Genomic DNA, 17,958 nt, shown 5'->3' with positions numbered 1-17,958 from the left:
GAAGGTGCTTGGTACATCATCACTGCAAATTTTAGAAGAGGTTAGACAGACTGTGGTGATAATGGAGATCAGCCTGGACAACTCAAGTAGTCTTTTCTGGATCTGCTTTCCAGGACTGATACTGTATCTCCGCGGAAAGTGTGTGTGAGGTATAGTGTGAGTAAAAAGGTGCAGAAGAGGGATTGTAGGGGATTTAATAAAGTTAAGATCCAAGTATTTTTGTGTATTCAGATATACACCGGTATGTAGCACATTCTAAAATCAAATATTTCACCTGAATTTTGCTCTTATTAATGGTACTAGTGAGATACTCCAGCCTCTTGGAATACATATTATACCACTCTGCTCTGTGTAAAACTCCTTACGCTACAGGGATACAGACATACTGTATTTCTCTCCATATTTGGAGCTGGATGTGAGCCAATAGCTATATAAACTCGGAAGCAAAGTCTGGAGGTGTGGAGTACACTCGATTGTCTACACACCGTAAATATGCAGTGACTGAAAGACAGAACATGTAGTTAAGAAACCTTCATACCAAGAGAGTCAAGTCATCCTGTAGAGAGAGCTGAATTATATTTTGAATTACTGTCTGTGAGTTGGGTTAAACCTATGGTTACATACGTCAAGCAGTTAGCAGCAGAACTCCCACTGATGTCAATGGGAAGTTTGCCTACTGATCAAATATAAAATACGAGGTTTAGAGACAGTGTAAGCCAGTGGATAAGGCACCAGACTAGGAATCAGAAGACCTGGGTTCTATTCACAACTCTGTCTCTGACCCATTGTGTGACCTTGGACCTTCGTCTGTCTGTGACTTTCCTTCCCCTCCCATCCCTTGTCACTGGATGTTAAGCTCTTCGGGTCAGGGACCGTCACTTGCTGTTTGTACATCGACTAACACTACAGGACCCTGATCTCAGCTGGAACTTCTAAGTGCTAATTTAATATAAATAACCTCACCACCATCTCCAGGGCATGTGGGAACAGAAGCGGCTCAGGAAGTATCTACTTTGTGCCATTTCTATAGAGGGAACCAGGACTCTGTACTTTGTCCTGAGGCACAAAGATCCTTGTACCATAGCAATACCTTGGAACTGAGTTACTGTTTGTTCATCACGTCAAGAACCTGGGTGAAGGGAGGCAGGAGCAGTGGCAGGAGCTTGGAATCCAGGAACTGAAGCCAGGGGTCGGAGCCACTATCAGGGTCAAGAGTCAAGCCGGAGTCAGAGTCAGGAGTTAAGCCAAGGGTCAAAGCTAGAGGCAAAGTCAGGAAACAGGCCAAAGGTCAATACCAGGTATCGGGGGCGGTGTGGAGTTCTGGGGTTGATTGGGAGTCAGAACCCAAGTCAGAGCCGAGGTCAGTACCAAGAATCATAGAATATCAGGGTTGGAAGGGACCTCAGGAGGTCATCTAGTCCAACCCCCTGCTCAAAGCAGGACCAAACCCAACTAAATCATCCCAGCCAGGGCTTTGTCAAGCCTGACCTTAAAAACCTCTAAGGAAGGAGATTCCACCACCTCCCTAGGTAACCCATTCCAGTGCTTCACCACCCTCCTAGTGAAAAAAAGTTTTTCCTAATATCCAACCTAAACCTCCCCCACTGCAACTTGAGACCAATACTCCTTGTTCTGTCATCTGCTACCACTGAGAACAGTCTAGATCCATCCTCTTTGGATCCCTCTTTCAGGTAGTTGAAAGAAGCTATCAAATCCCCCCTCATTCTTCTCTTCTGCAGACTAAACAATCCCAGTTCCCTCAGCCTCTCCTCATAAGTCATGTGCTCCAGCCCCCTAATCATTTTTGTTGCCCTCCACTGGACTCTTTCCAATTTTTCCACAACCTTCTTGTAGTGTGGGGCCCAAAACTGGACGCAGTACTCCAGATGAGGCCTCACCAATGTCAAATAGAGGGGAGTGATCACGTCCCTCCATCTGCTTGCAATGCCCCTACTTATACAGCCCAAAATGCCATTAGCCTTCTTGGCAACAAGGGCACACTATCAACTCATATCCAGCTTCTCGTCCACTGTAACCCCTAAGTCCTTTTGTGCAGAACTGCTTCCTAGCCATTCGGTCCCTGGTCTGTAGCAGTGCATGGGATTCTTCCATCCTAAGTGCAGGAGTTCAGAAATAAAAAAGTAAGGTGGTCATGGCATTTTACTAGGGATCTGCATTATTCTCTGTACACTTCCGGGGACACCCCATGGACTTATATAGGGTCAAGGAGTCCATAAGGGACTGCTAAAACCACTGTCAGTCAGCTCACTCGACGGGGAACTTCCTGTGGTAATCAACTTCTGTGGACTGAGAGTTGTAGGGAGTGGCCAGATTACAGCTGACACCAGGTGGCCATGTGGGCATGTTGGTTGCCTGGTAACCTGCAGGCCTGGATTCAAGTCCCACGAATCTGTACAAGCATCTTGTTGTCATCTCCAACAACAACAGTAGGAGAACACGTTTCCCTTCAGGACCCCAAACTATTTCTGCCCTTTGTTTCTCTCTTTTTACCAACCTTGTTTCTCTCTCTGCTTTTCAGCAATCCTCAATTGCCCCCTCCACATCTCAATCCCACTCAAATCATCAGCAATGAAATATTCAATTTCCAACATTTAAAGAGCCATCGTTAGGCTGCAGAGTTAACACCCCAATGAGATTGAGAGTTCAGGGACCTCACATCTCTTAGAGTCATTCATTCAGGCTGCCTGCAGACTCAGGGAGACAACACTGCATCAGTTTAAACTCAAGTCGTGTTTGGAAAGCATTCTTTGCAAACAAGAGAGCTAAAAACGTGGGTTTTATTTTTAAATCAAATCTCTTTCTTTGGAATCTGAACATACCATGGGGCCGCAAACATACATCAAGCTAATGGTCAATGGGCTGGATCCGGGAGTTTGACGCCACTTTTTTACACTGTTCAAATGACAGTAGTCAGGTCCAAAAAATCAGCCTGGCACTCAATGCAAAGCCACAGTCCTCCTGAACAGCGCCAAGAGACACAGGGGCACGGCCAACTGTATGGCAAGAGAACCTCCGGAGGCCATGTCAGCTGTTCACAGGAATTAACATTAATGAATAAAACTTTTTTTTATAATAAATAATTTAGTTCATAAGTATGCTGCAATTTAATGCACATCACATTAACTACAGAGGATCACATAAGAGACTGCGTATAGGTTAGCTCTGTACCTGCTTTGATCAGAGTTGATCAAACTCTTGAGTTGCTGCAAATAGCTCATTCAATTACTGAAAATTCACTGGAGTTAGAGAATTTTTTAAAACAATATTATTCTGGTTTTAAAGAATCCAACAATCCTTCAGTGGGGCCCTAAAGGGAGAGAGGCTGTTTAAAAAAAGAAATACATTTATCTCTGGAAATGCTAAGAAACAGGCTTATTTATTTATTTGTATTTAAGATTAGCATTTCACTTTGAAGCCATCAACATCCTATCAAGTCTTCCAGGAAAGGAACGAAACTCTCAAGATGTCAAAATAAGTCTTTGAAATACAGGCTCATGCTTAATTTTCACATGAATACCCTGCGAGTGAGTCAGACTAGATAGATAAAACAAATGTAAGGTACGTATATGGCCCTGTTACTGTAGTATCTCAGGATCATCTTTATTTATCCTCACCAAACCAGTGAGGCAGTGCTATTACATCCACTTTACAAACAGGGAATGGAGGTACAGAGAGACTTGGCCAGGGACGTCCAGGAAGTCTGTTGCAGAGCAGGACATTGAACCCAGGTCTCTGGAGTTGCAGGTGATGTTCTGCTAAGTCGCCTCTATTACCTGATCACAGATGCATTTGGGTTGGAAGAGATGTAGTGGGGTCACCTCGTTCACTCCTCTTGCAGCAGGGCTTAATTTCATTTTTTGTCGTCTGATGTGGGAAGAAAAACAAAATTCCAGTCTTTATGTTGGGGGGGGAAGTAAGATATGAACATTTTAGGGATGAGGTTTTAGTTTAATTTGCAGTCACCAGGAAATAACTAGCTCCATTGAAAGGGCTGATATCTGAAAATCCTAACTGTGCTTTCCCCATAAGTGCTTGTCTACACACAGACATATCCCAGAATAGCTCCCAGTGGGAACACTCTTATTCCACACTGAAGTGCTTTTGTGCACTTCGGGTTAGTCCACGAGCTAACCCACACAGAGGTACTCTTAGTGCAGAATCAGAGTCTCCACCTGGGGAGCAGCTGTGGAATAGCTACTGTGCTTTAAATTCACACTCTAGCTTATTTCACATAACTTCCCTGGGTAGACAAGTCCTGAGATAAACAACTCACTCCTCTGTTTCTCTCATCTCTCGATCTCTTCCCAATTATCCTCTTGTTTCTGTGCATCTCTTTCCCTGACTCTTAACCCAGTCATCCCCAGTCCTTCTCCCATCCAGACAGCATAGGACCCATCCTAGCATCTTCCTCCAGCATGACTGCTGCTCTGTTCTGTAACTGATGGGAAAATATGCACTACAGCATAGTGCTGCTTCCTTATTTTCATTTCACTGGTATGGTTTTCAAGATTGAACCATTGCTCAAGCTCCATAACAGGCCTCAGTTCACCTGTATTGTCACAAGTGACAACTACAGAGATTTGAACTGTAAAAATAGAAGTGTTTCTTCCATCTGAAAGAACGGCCTAAGCTTCTCTCATATAGAGGAAGGATGGTGCAGTGTTTTTTCTTTGTTGTTGCCCCAGCTGGGTTCAATTCCCTCCTCTGCAACAGACTCCCTGGGTAACGTTGGGCAACTCACTTAGCCTCTTGGGCCTCAGCTTCCCCATCTGCGCAATGGGGACAGTAGCCCTGCCTGGCTTCCCACGAATGCAGTAAGGACAAACACTTTAAAAGACTGAGAGGTCCTCTGATACTTTGGTAAGGTGGCTACCTAAGAACCTTCAACAGAGAGCTCTGACGAGATAAGGCCTTGTCCCAGTCTGGCTGTATTCCCAAACTCGTGAGAAGGCACTCGTGCATTCATCGCACATCTCTGGCTTTATGTAAATGCAAATGTACATTCCACAGGAGTCTGTAGAACTAGGGAAGGAGCACTTGGAGTCCATACACAGCCAAGACCCCAGACTTAACCTTCTAATTTTGAAAACTGATTTCTCAATTATCGCCCATCAATAGTAATGATGGCCTCACAGGGCAAAATATCTGAGGCATTTCCCAGGATTTGTTGTTAGCTTTTTGTGTCAATGCAATGAGCAGGACCATTGGATAAGACTGACTGACTCCTGCACAGCCAGCATGCTAACTCTGCCATTTCTTCCCAGGGAGCTCACTTTCACTCTGGAACAGTCAGGTACATCTGCAGTCACATCTGACCTGTCCTTGTCTGAGCCTGGACTGCAGCAACAGCACTCGCTGAAAAGAGGTTGGGTGGAAAAACCCAGCTTCCTGGCCACTATTTCTGCTCGCAATAAAGAAGTCTGTGTAATACGCTCTCGCAGAGCACAGAATGGCTGCCATGTTTTAGTGTGTACCAGTAACTCTCAGCTGTGTTAAGTGCTTTGGAATGTGAAAGGTACAAGAGAAAACAAAACTCAGTACCATTCTGCCACCGATCCAGTTTAAAACTTACCAAAAACCCTTATAAAAGTGATGCTAGAATTAGCAATATTCACAAACATGTATTTGGATTTCATATCTGCACTGAGAAGGGAAAAGAAAGTTTCCCATTTCATATTTCACAACCAATCCTTCCCCGTATCCACCTCATTCACAGCAATGTGTGATTAATTTCTTACTGACATACATTTCGCAAAAGAATCAAACTTATGTGCTTATTTGACTGATGGCTATGGAGATCAACACTGGGGTGGGGGACAGTGGAGCAGAGAGCTGCAGTCAAAAATTGCTGAGATAGAGGACAAGGAATTCAAAACTGCCTCCACTGCCAAATTTAAAGTTATCACTACCCAAAAAGTGGGGAGAAAGGAGATGCCCACCACGATATCAAAATACATTACACAAGGAGCACTATACTAATTGGACTGGGTAGACGCATCAAGGGGAGCTGGCTTGGAGTGGCCGTCCTGTGTGATTCTTGAGTCTGGAGTCTGTCTCTGCCACGTAATTTAGGTCTAATGTGTCACACAGAACATGGGTGCCTCAATCTTGAGTATTTCTAAGGCCCCAGAATTATGGTATCTAAACATCAACTAGAAGGTCTTCTTTTCTTCTGCCCCAGCAAGCTAACAAAATCCAACTGTACGTCCTACAAACACATTCTGAGAACCATCATGGTTACCTTGCTATGGGCACCTTTTCAAGCAACGTGTATTCTCTTTCTTTTTAGAGCTGTGTTCTGATTTGAAACACAGTATTTATTCCAGCTCTAGCATAACCAAAGCCTGGTGCAGTAACCATATCACTGCTTCTCATTAGGATCCCATCCCTCTGCTGATTCACTCTAGTTATCTCACTGTGTTTTCTGCAGTCATACTCTGGGCTGATGGCTTCAAGAATTTTTTCACAACAACTTTCTAAATCCTTTTCCTGGTCAGTGCATTGCGTAATTGTCCCATTTAATACTCTGTATTTCAGTGCTTTGCCCTCAGACTTGCACAAATGTATTCAATGTACTGTCCCTTTAAAGAAACACAGAACTCTGAAATGGGCTGCCTTGTGCCTTCTTATTTTGTTTCAGCTATTAGCACTTGTGTAGGAAAGGTCTATGCAAGGTCTATGCTTTCCACTGTTGGAATAAAAAAACGTGCGGAAAATACTCTTAATCTTCTGTTACTTACTGTAGGAGGTACAGGGATATTTGTCTGTCTCTGGGAGTTTTAAAAGGTTAAAAACAGCATTTCAGAAAAAAACAGAGGCTCTTAGAAAAGCTACAGCGAAAGCAGATAAATTTATCAAATAATCCAGTTATCAAAGCCATTCATGAGTATGGTCCTCAAGAGAAATGGGAATTCAAGGGAGCAAACTCCCCAATGACAACTGATGGGGGAAAGCGACAGAAGCAGATACTCCTGAGAGACACTTCCCATTGCGGCATCTAAGGGGAAAGGGACTTAGATACCACAGTGATGAACATGGCAAAAGAACATAAACAGGAAGAAAAGCCTCAACCTTTTCTTCCCTGCCACCATTTTTTCTTGAACTGGAACAGCTTGCTACTATTTCCCTTGACCAAGAAAACTGTGATGCAAAGTAACATAAGAACTGAAGGAAATCAAATTTGAGAAAGAAGAAAAGACCAGATATGTCCTAGGTGTCTCTCATACTCACCTCAGCCCAAACCCAAACTATGCCCTGGCCTCACTCTCTTTAGCACTGAATGCAGGTGAAAACAATTAAAACAATGGGCAAAAAAACCCTATTTTATAGTAAACATTTTATAGTAGGCACATAATACAACAGTCAGTGCAGACGTGTTGACACTTGCCAAACCTCATCCTAAGCATCTTCTCTATATAAGGAGCTCTTTTACCCATAATACCATTCCTTCGTATCTAGGCTAACAACCTTCAATGTGAAACTTATCAAATCTTATTTGGAAATTTAAGTAAGTGATATTCCAGACATTTTTCTACTCTACTTCAGAAATAATACCTTGAAAGAACCCCATGCATTTACTAAATATTATATATATATATATATATCAAGGTTAACAGGCCAAATATTTAATCTGCCAGTTGCATTTCATACGATAAGTTGTGTCCTGTAACACATTACTCTGAACTTCCTACCCCACCACCTCCTTTACTCAGCGTAACAATCTTGTTACTTTACTACCTACCTACAAAGAATGAAGCAGTCAAACCTGGGGAAAGTGATGTGTAGATGTCGGGGCCCTGCCATAATGGAGCTATACAAGTATACTTTTGTACAGTGCAAAATCAAACCCAGTGCACAGCTGGATTCATCCTTCAAACAGAATGATCTGTCAGCCCTTATTTTAAAAAACACTGAAAATTATTTGAACCATTCTGTGGTTTGCCTCTCTAAATATTACAGCATTTCTTCAGAATCTACAAATGGTACAACCAGTCATCTACCTGGCAAGGCAAAGTTCATCCCCAAAGGCAAGATTTGAAACATTTATTTGTTATCTAATAGCCTGAAAACTATGCCTATTAGCCAGGGTGAAACACACCTGTGCAACCACAACACCCCTGCAATTTAGAGGCACAGTTGCATACCGTATTTAACACTATTCAACTTCCCACTTAAATTTCCTTAAATATAGTTTATTACTTGGACGGGGCAAATAGCGGAAATTAGGAAAATTTCTTTTCTTCGGGTACAAAGGTCTGAATTACAACAAAATGGGTCTTCAGCCTTCATGCAGCTCTGGGGACAGAAGCCGTCTGGTCAGTCACTGGCAATAGGAGAATGCTACTCCCCCAAAGAGCTTGCCAGCTCAGACAACTTTCACAGCCAAGTAAAATGTTATGCTGACATTGATAATGTAACTAATGAAAAAAAGACACTGGATTAATCTGAATTAGAGCATAAATACTTATTATTGAAGAGGCCAATCCTATCCCCAAAATCCAATTAAAAAACAGGGAGGACTGAAAGGGATCCCTGGACCCTACTACCACTGCACCATCCAGCTGGAACGTTTGTTTATTTTTCCAATGTATTAAGGCCCACAGATTTGTTACAATGGATTTTAATCACCAGTGTGACATGAGGGTGGGATATAGCCCGTGACTACAGTAACTCCTCACTTAACGTTGTAGTTCTGTTCCTGAAAAATGTGACTTTCAGTGAAATGGATGTTAAGCGAATCCAATTTCCCCATAAGAATTAATGTAAATGGGGGGCTTAGGTTCCAGGGAAATTTTTTTCACCAGACAAAAGACTATATCTATCTATCTATCTATCTATTATATACACACACACGGTGATGATGATTGTGAAGCTTGGTTGAGGTGGAGGCGTCAGAGGGTGGGATATTTCCCTTACTGCTAAATGATGAACTAGCAATTGGCTGAGCCCTCAAGGGTTAACTCTCTCACTCCGCAAGGCAGCAGGAATGGAGGGAGATATGCGCATTTCCCCTTTAAGTACACTGCCTTGTTAATTAGATCAGCTTGCTGAGACCACAGCTGCTGCAAGCTCCCTCCATCCTGAGCCCTGGTGTGTCCCCCCTGCTCTATGGAAGATGGGGTAAGCAGGGTGCAGGAGCAGGGGGAAGGGGGACACCCTGACATTAGCCCCCCTCCTCCTTCCTTCCCCCTTCCTCCCCCCCAACACAGCAAGCAGGAGTCTCGGGGAGCAGCTCCAAGGCAGAGGGCAGGAGCAGCACATGGCAGTGGGGGGAGGGACAGCTGCAATTGCTAGCCTGCTGGGCACCTGCTGCACAGGGAACTTAGGGGAGCGGGGAGCTGATAGGGGGCTGCTGGTCCAGCCTGGTTCCAAGCCCCCACCAGCTAGCTCCAATGGGCTGCTCTTCCTGCAAACAGTGGACAAAGCAGGCAGCTGCCAAAGGACGTTAGAAGGGAGCATTGCACAACTTTAAACAAGCATGTTCCCTAACTGATCAGCAACATAACAACGTTAACTAGGACGACTTTAAGTGAGGAGTTTCTGTACATACAGAGATGAGTTTATAACACTTGGTGCTTATATACTGATGTACAACCGCAGGGAGAATCTTTCTGAGGATGGCAGCACTGACCAAAGCTTCTAGGTCTAATCTATAGAACCTAGAGAGTATATGGATTGATTATGTAGCTGTTTCGCAGACTTCTTCACCCAGGATAGTGTTCTGAGTGAGCCAGCCCCGAGTTCAGATGGTGGCATTACGTGGTTTGCTCTGTGTCCCTCCCAAGATCCACCATCTGATCCACATGGAATTGGAGGATTTTGAAGCATTTGCCTTCTACCTGCTGGATGGTACTACACAAAAAACAAAAAATGGATTTTTGAGATGACAGTCTGATTATCATAGTATCTGAGGGATCTGTGCTGATCCAATGGTGCCAAAAATTATCCAGGAGGTGCTGGGGCTTGGGTCAGAAAGAAGGTAGTACTGTATGATAAGAAGTTCATCCTGAAATACTACTCTGCCTCGACAGCCTCAACTCCGTATTAAACATGAAGGTGCTTCAATTTAGTCTTTTTAAGCACATACTCCAGGCCTTAAGCTTCTTGGCAAGTTGCCAACGTGACTCAGTTGAAAATTTTGTCATGTGCTTGAGTGTCCAATGTTTTTAATCACTCACTGGAACAAGGAACTCCTTCCCTACCACACCAGAATGCTGGACTCCTCTTCTAGGTATCTGACAGTCCTCTATCTAGGGACACAAAATAACTGTTTAACAAATACACTCTTTCCAAATCTCCTGCTTCCTACTCCTCTCACCATCATCAGTGGACAAGCTTCCCCTGCTAACCTTCTGTCTGCTCTGAATATATCTGAAGTACCCTTCTGAAGTCAAAATATTCTTAGCAATTAGATCTTCCATATTTCTTTTTGCTTCTCTGATTATCCTTTTAACTGCCTTCTGCTTATTTTAACAGATCTTTCTAGCCTCCTCTTTACCAGACTGTTTATACTTTTAAAAAGCCTGCTGCTTACTGCTTCTAATACTGTTTACATCACCACTTAACCACCTCATCTTAGTTGTTGCTTTTTTCCTAGTTTCAGCCTTAACCAGGGAAATTTAGTCTGTAATCTCTTCAATGGTTTGTAAATACCTCCCATTTTTCTGGAGCACTGTTCCCAAGCACCTGGGAATCCTAACTGAATTTATTATAAGGTGTTAGGGATTCCATGAAAGTCCATTTTCTTGCATCTTGCTTTACACACACTTCTGCCCAGTACTTAGTAGCATCACTGTTGCATTAGGAATACTAAGCTGCTTATTAATAACTGAGTCCTATGCGTTCCCTAACTTCTACTTTAATCACGTTTTCCACAATAAAAAGGCAGTTACACGTTCTAATTGTTAGAGGCGGCAAATCTGAATTTCATTAGTTACATCTACTACGAGGGAAGAAACTGTTGCTGGGACTCTGGTTTAATGAAATGTGTCTGTTGCTACATGTACAATGGTTTAACATGTTCATACAGCTAGGGAACGCATAGGACTCAGTTATTAATAACCAGCTTAGTATTCCTAATGCATCCACTTCTGGGAGCTGCTGTTGCGCGGAGCTAGGGCACGCAGGGAGTCTGCCTTAGCCCTGGGCTCCGGCTGCACCGCAAACCCCTCATCCCCAGCCCCACCCCAGAGCCCACACCCCCAACCAGAGCCACACACACACACATCCCAACTCCCTGCCCATCAGGTGAAAGTGAGAGAGAGTGGGGGAGAGCGAGCGACGGAGGGAGGGAGGAGGGAGTAAGCGGGGGGGCAGGGTCTCAGGGAAGGGCGGGGCAGGGGTGTTCGGTTTTGTGCCACTAGAAAGTTGGCAACCCTACTCTTAATCTTCTTTTTGACTGCGCTCTTTGAGGCTCTCATAGGAAGGCATTTTCGCCAGCCCGTCATCATTTTTATAGCTCCTTTTTGAACCCTCTCCAATTTTTCAACACCCCTTTGAAAGGATGCAGTATTCCACTATCGGCCATTGGCAGAGTTAAAAGCATCTCCCTACTGCTACTCACTACTCGCCAGTTTACATCCAAAGATCACATCAGCCCTTTTTGACACATCACACTGGGAACTCATTCTGAATCACTTGTCCGCCATGACTTCTAACAATCCTTCCCAAAGTCACTGCTTTCCAGGACACAACCCACATTCTGTAGATATGGCCTGCATTTCTTCTTCCTAGATGTGTCACACTGTATTTAGCTGTATTAAAACACATCTTGTTTCAACTGAATTAGCTTACCAAGTGATGCAGATCGTACTGTAGGATTGCCCTGTTCTCATTATTTATCATTCCACCAATCGCTGTATCATCTGCAAATTTTATCAGCTGTTATTTTATATTTACCTTTATCTAACAAATGTGTAATCTCAAAGAATGAGATCAGGTTTGTTTGACGAGATCCATTTTCCAGAAAACAATGTTGACTAGCATTAATCATATCCTTTAATTCTTTATTAACTGAATCTAGTATCTGCTTTTCCAAGATTTTCCCTGGGATGGATGTCAGGCTACATGGACCTATACATACCCAGATCACTCCGCCTGCCCTTTTTGAATATTAGAATTACGTTAGCACTCTTCCAGTCTTCTGGAATTTCCCCAGTATTCCAAGTTTTATTCAAAATTAACACCAGTGGGCCTCTGATCACCTCACGCAAATCTTTTAGAACTCTTGGGTGCACTTTATCTGTGTATGCTGGTTTAAAAAGATTTATCTCTAGGAGATGCTGTTTAACATCGTCATTAATTACTAATGGACTAGAAAGTAGTTCATCCTCATGCGATACAAATACATCCTCCTTCTTCTTTCCAAATACAGAACATAAATATTGAACATTTCTGCCTTTTCTGCATCATTAAAAATGTTCCCATCTGTATCTAATAATGGGTCTACATTGCTAGGATTTCTTTTGTTCCTAACATATTTTAAAAACCTCCTTTGTATTGTCTTTAGCCTTGCCATCCATGGATTTTCCTCTGCTGTCGCTAGCTTCTTTTATCCATTTTCTATTCTTCATCGTTTCTAACTTTTATTAATTGCTACCACGTCCCCTTTCCCCCACGTGTAAAGGTGTGGGCAGTCCCTGCACGCTCTCTTGCAGACAAGTGTGGTCCTGTGGGTGTGCCCACAACGTACTTCCTCCCAACGGGGGCAGCAATCGGTCACTTCAACAGCCCAGGGCAAGGAAAAGCCAACACACACTGAATGTCCCCTTTTAATAGGGTCAGGACAGGAGCAATTACAATTCACAGTTCATCAGTTCCTCACCTTAGGCTCCCAAACTTAAGGTTCACAAGCAAAGTCTCTAGTTAGGCCAGTCTCCTAGAACTTGCGAGAAAAGGACCACCCCCCCGCCCCCCACAGCAGCGTGCACGGCTTTTACTCTCCTCTCTCGCGCTCAGCTTCCTCTTCCCAACCCTCGGGCCAGGCGGGACCTCCTTGATTACATCCCAGGCTGTCCCAGCTGTAAGCTCCAGCCTGTCCCGTAAAGGGGTAGAACTCTCCTTCATACCAGGAGTTGTATATTGCTTTTTTATTTCTCATTGCTGCCTACACTGTGCCACTGAACCACTGCTGGCTTTCAGCCAGAGTTGTCTTCTTTCTTGATTGTGGTATTGTGGCTCTTTGGACCCCTAATAAACTCTTTTTAAGGAATTCCCAATTTTTATTCACATTTTTCTGTCTACATTTTTCCTCCCAGTAAATTTCGCTCATCATTTTCCTCACTTTGGGAAATCAGACTTTCTGAAGCAGCAAGAATATATATTACTAGTTGGGACTGTCCTCTGTTTGCCAATATTTAACGTTATTAGGTCATGATCAATGGACCCTAAGAAACCACCAACTTCCAATCCAGTGATTAATTAATATTAATCTGTCATAATGAGGTCCAAAATATAGTTACATCCATGTTGGCTCCAATACCTTTTGTGTTAGAATACCATCATCTAGAATTTTTAAACTCAAATAATGTTTCGCTACTGGCTGTATGTGACCCCAAGCATATGTAACCCAAATTAAAGCCCCCACAACACAATTTTCCCCTACACATTAGATAGTTGCTTTATAAGTAGGGCTGTCGATTAATTGCAGTTAACCCATGCGATTAACTCAAAAACATTAATCGTGATTTAAAAAATTAATCGCGAATAATCGCAGCTTTAAATCGCACTGTTAAGCAATAGAATACCAACTGAAATTTATTAAATATTTTGGATGTTTTTCTGCCTATTCAATATTGATTTCAATTACAACACAGAATACAAAGTGTACAGTGCTCACTTTATATTATTTTTTATTGCAAATATTTGCACTGTAAAAATGATAAACAAAAAAATTATATTTTTAAATTCACCTCATGCAAGTACTGTAGTGCAATCTCTTTATCATGAAAGTGCAACTTACAAATGTATTTTTTTTGTTACATAACTGCACTCAAAAATAAAACAATGTAAAACTTCAGAGCCTACAAGTCCATTCAGTCCTATTTCTTGTTCAGCCAATCGCGAAGACAAAAGTTTGTTCACATTTACGGGACATAATGCTACCCGCTTCTTATTTACAATGTCACTTAAAAGTTAGAACAGGTGTTCGCATGGCTCTTTTGTAGCTGGCATTGCAAGGTATTTACAAGCAAGATATGCTAACCATTCATATGCCCCTTCATGCTTCGGCCACCATTCCAGAGGACATGCTTCCATGCTGATGACACTCATTAAAAAAATAATGTGTTAATTAAATTTATGACTGAACTCCTTGGGGGAGAATTGTATGTCGCCTGCTCTGTTTTACCCACATTCTTCCATATATTTCATGTTATAGCAGTCTCGGATGATGACCCAGCACATGTTGTTTATTTTAAGAACACTTTCACTTCAGATTTGACAATACACAAAGAAGGTCCCAATGTGAGATTTCAAAACATAGCTACAGTACTCAACCCAAGGTTTAAGAATCTGAAGTGCCTTCCAAAATCTGAGAGGGACAAGGTGTGGAGCATGCTTTCAGAAGTCGTAAAAAAGCAACACTCTGATGCGGAAACTACAGAACCAAACCACCAAAAAATAAAATGAACCTTCTGCTGGTGGCATCTTACTCAGATAATGAAAATGAACTTGCATTGGTCCACACTGCTTTAGATCATTATTGAGCAGAACCGGTCATCAGCATGGACACATGTCCTCTGGAATGGTGGTTGAAGCATGAAGGGACATATTAATCTTCACAGCATTTGGCACATAAATATCTTGTTATGGATGCCATGTGAACACCTGTTCTCACTTTCAGGTGACATTGCAAACAAAAAGTGGGCAGCGTTATCTCCTGCAAATATAAACAAACTTGTTTGTCTTTGTGACTGGCTGAACAAGAAGTAGGACTGAGTGGACTTGTAGGCTCTAAAGTTTTACATTGTTTTATTTTTGAATGCAGGTTTTTTTTTTTTTCATAATGCTACATTTGTAAATTCAACTTTCATGATAAAGAGATTGCACTACAGTACTTGCAATGCAGGAATTGAAAAATACTATTTATTTTGTTTTTTACAATGCAAATACTTGTAATCAAAAATAAATATAAAGTGAGCACCGTACACTTTGTATTCTGTGTTGTAATCGAAATCTATATATTTGAAAATGTAGAAAACATCCAAAAATATTTAAATAAATGGCATTCTATTATTAACAGCGCGATTAATCGTGATTAATTTTTTTAATCGCTTGACAGCCCTATTTATGAGTAACTCATCCTGTTCTCTAGTTTGAGTCTGTGGTCATAACAGACCACTCCTCACACCAATACACCCTCCGCTCCCGGCCCAGGCCATGCATGTTAACACATTGATCCACATACATTCGAGGTTCTGAGCTATCAGCAACTCTACAACAAAAACTGGTGTCTTTAATGAAAAGCTCCAGCCCCCCCAACCAGATGCAAACATCCACCTTGTACCCACTCCATCCTTCCTAAACAGGTTATAACCAGTGATTTTAACATTCCAATCATACCAATCATCCCACTAGGTTTCAGTAGCGCCAATTATATTATATTTCCAATTTGCCTGGCTTGCTAACCAGCCCCCTAACACTGGTATAAGCAACAGTTTCCAGGACTCAACAGGTCCAGAGGCATCTGGGTACTTCCCAAACAAGGGGCACTGCATTTTGGAATGAAGCTGGGAGGCCCTGTCTGAACCAGTGCCCCTGCAATGCTTCCTCATCTCCCCACAGTTGCAGGCTGCAGCAGAGGGACAGACTTAGGGCATGTCTACACTTGTCATTTAAAGTGGGAAAAGTGCCTTTTTGGTGCATGGGAGTGTCTACACTTGCCAATTACTTTTTGAGGTGAAACTCAGAAGTTTCACCGCAAAAAGAAAACCACTGCCACGTACAGCTCTTACCAGTGACGCTTTTGCAGTGATGTGCAACTGAAGACACGTGTTCTTCCTGTTTACAGAGCTTTTAGCCTCCGGAGGATATCCCACAGTGCCTAGGTGACCACTCTGGCCAGCCGCTCTGCTGCTCTGACGCCAGGTAAACATACGCCCACCCTTCCTCCTGTAAAGCCCTGGGAACTTAGAAACTCCCCTTCCTGTTTTCTTGGCAAGTGCTCACTTATCATCTGGCCAGGTGACAATGGCTGCTCCACGGAGCAAAGGATCCCCTGCTTGGAGCAGTGCTGAGCTACTGGAGCTGCTCAGTGTTTGGGGAGAGGAGGCTGTGCAGGGACCCAGGATGCCCACACACAACCCTCTTCCCACAAGACCAGTCATCAGAATGGAGAGAGCTGCACTGTGGGATAGCTGCCCTCAGTGCAGTGCTCTCATCAGCAATGGAAGTGCGGCAAATGTGAACACTCTGATGCCTGTGGAAGTGAGTACACAAACCAGCGCTTTTCTTTCACAGGTTCACTATCCCCGTTGAAACTGACAGCGCAAAAACTCTGCAAGTGTAGACATAGCCTTATTATTTGTTATTTGGGACTGTGCAGGATACAAGTACAGAGACAGTCTCTGTCCTGCAGAGATATGAGAGACCCAGAGTAGACAGGGCACCCAGGGAAGGGGAAAAACACGAAGTGCTATTTTTTCTTCTCATTTACTTATTAAGTCATAACTCAATAACCTCATAGAAAAAATGAGTCCTTACTAGGAATTTGATCACAAAAGGAGTGATGGCCTGGCAAACTTGTATTAGAAGGTTATTCCATGTATGGGGACAGTATGTAAAAACACCACAGAGACAAGGTGAGAGAAAGAAACAAATTGAACCTGAAGCTGACAGAGTCAAGGCGATAGGCAGGGCAGAGTAAGAGACAAGATATGGCCATCAATAAGTTTAGGCTTGAAATTACATGACATTTTCTACCCATCAGAGAAGTAAAGTTCTAGAACAACCTTGCAAGGGGAGTAGTGGGGGCACAAAACCCGACTTGTTGCAAGACTGAACTTGATAGGTTTATTGGGGTGATCGTATGATGAAGTTGCCCACAATGGCATATGGCCCATCTGCAACAGCCATTAGCAAATATCTCCAGCCACCAGAGATGGGACACTAGATGTGGAGGGCTCTGGGGTACTACAGATAATTCTTTCCTAGGTGTCTGGCTGGTGGATCTTACCCACATGCTCAGGATCTAACTGACCACCATATTTGAGATGGGGAAGGAATTTTCCCTCAGGTCAGACTGGCAGAGACCCTTGGGGCAGGGTGGGGGAGGTAGCCTTCCCCTGGATCGTTGGGCACAGGTCTCTTGCTGGTTTGAACGAGAGTAAATGGTGGATTCTCTGTAACTTGAAGTCTTTAAATCAAGATTTGAGGAGTTCAGTAACTCAGCCAGAAGTTAGGGGCCTACTACAGGAGTGCGTGGGTGAGGTTCTGTGGCCTGCACTCACTGTGCAGGTCAGACTAGTTGATCATCAGAGTCCCTTCCAGTCTTCTCTGAGTCTGAGATAAAGCCTGGAGCAGAGTTTGTGCAGGACATTGAAACAGAAGACAGTAAATTATAACATGATGCAGTGTGTGAGGGAAAGTCAATGAAGGGTAAATTAATACAGATTCCTAAAAAGTAGAACACAATTACATGATGCAATACTTCACCTGCTGTGTTTTCACTGGTGTTTAATCTATTATGTAGTAGCAGAGGTTGCTCCATGGTTAAGGGGGTAGAAGCTACCTTTTCACTGTAAAATCAATTTTCAGCCTCCTAACTTCTCAACACAGAAAACAGTCTTCCTAAAATCTTACATTTCAAACCTCTTTCTACGATATCTTTATTCTAGAAGTTTGCTAAAAATCAGATAAAGAATTTTAAAGTTTTGTTTTCCTGAAAATTTGGCTACAGTTCGTTTGCTTTTTGAAAAAAATTCTGTTCATGATCTCTCT

At 42.9% G+C, this 17,958-nt stretch overlaps 1 protein-coding gene across 15 annotated transcripts in view; it reads right to left on the bottom strand.

The window, feature by feature from the left end:
- Nucleotides 1-17,958, bottom strand: part of ZNF618 (zinc finger protein 618) — a 276,489-nt gene that overhangs the window by 240,440 nt on the left and 18,091 nt on the right. For 14 of the 15 annotated variants that reach the window (XM_044992642.1, XM_044992643.1, XM_044992650.1 and 11 more), the window contains exon 2: nucleotides 3,795-3,885. The exons of the other annotated variant lie outside the window; for it this stretch is intronic. In XM_044992642.1, coding sequence (XP_044848577.1) covers nucleotides 3,795-3,875 — 81 coding nt within the window. In that variant the 5' untranslated portion in view covers nucleotides 3,876-3,885. The remainder of the gene's footprint in view (nucleotides 1-3,794; nucleotides 3,886-17,958) is intronic. 15 annotated transcript variants of the gene reach the window in all.

Source organism: Mauremys mutica, chromosome 18, assembly GCF_020497125.1.
Source record: "Mauremys mutica isolate MM-2020 ecotype Southern chromosome 18, ASM2049712v1, whole genome shotgun sequence".
NCBI classification, from domain to species: Eukaryota; Metazoa; Chordata; order Testudines; family Geoemydidae; genus Mauremys; species Mauremys mutica.
Note: the sequence above shows the minus strand (reverse complement) of the source record. Positions and strands in the feature narration are given on the sequence as shown.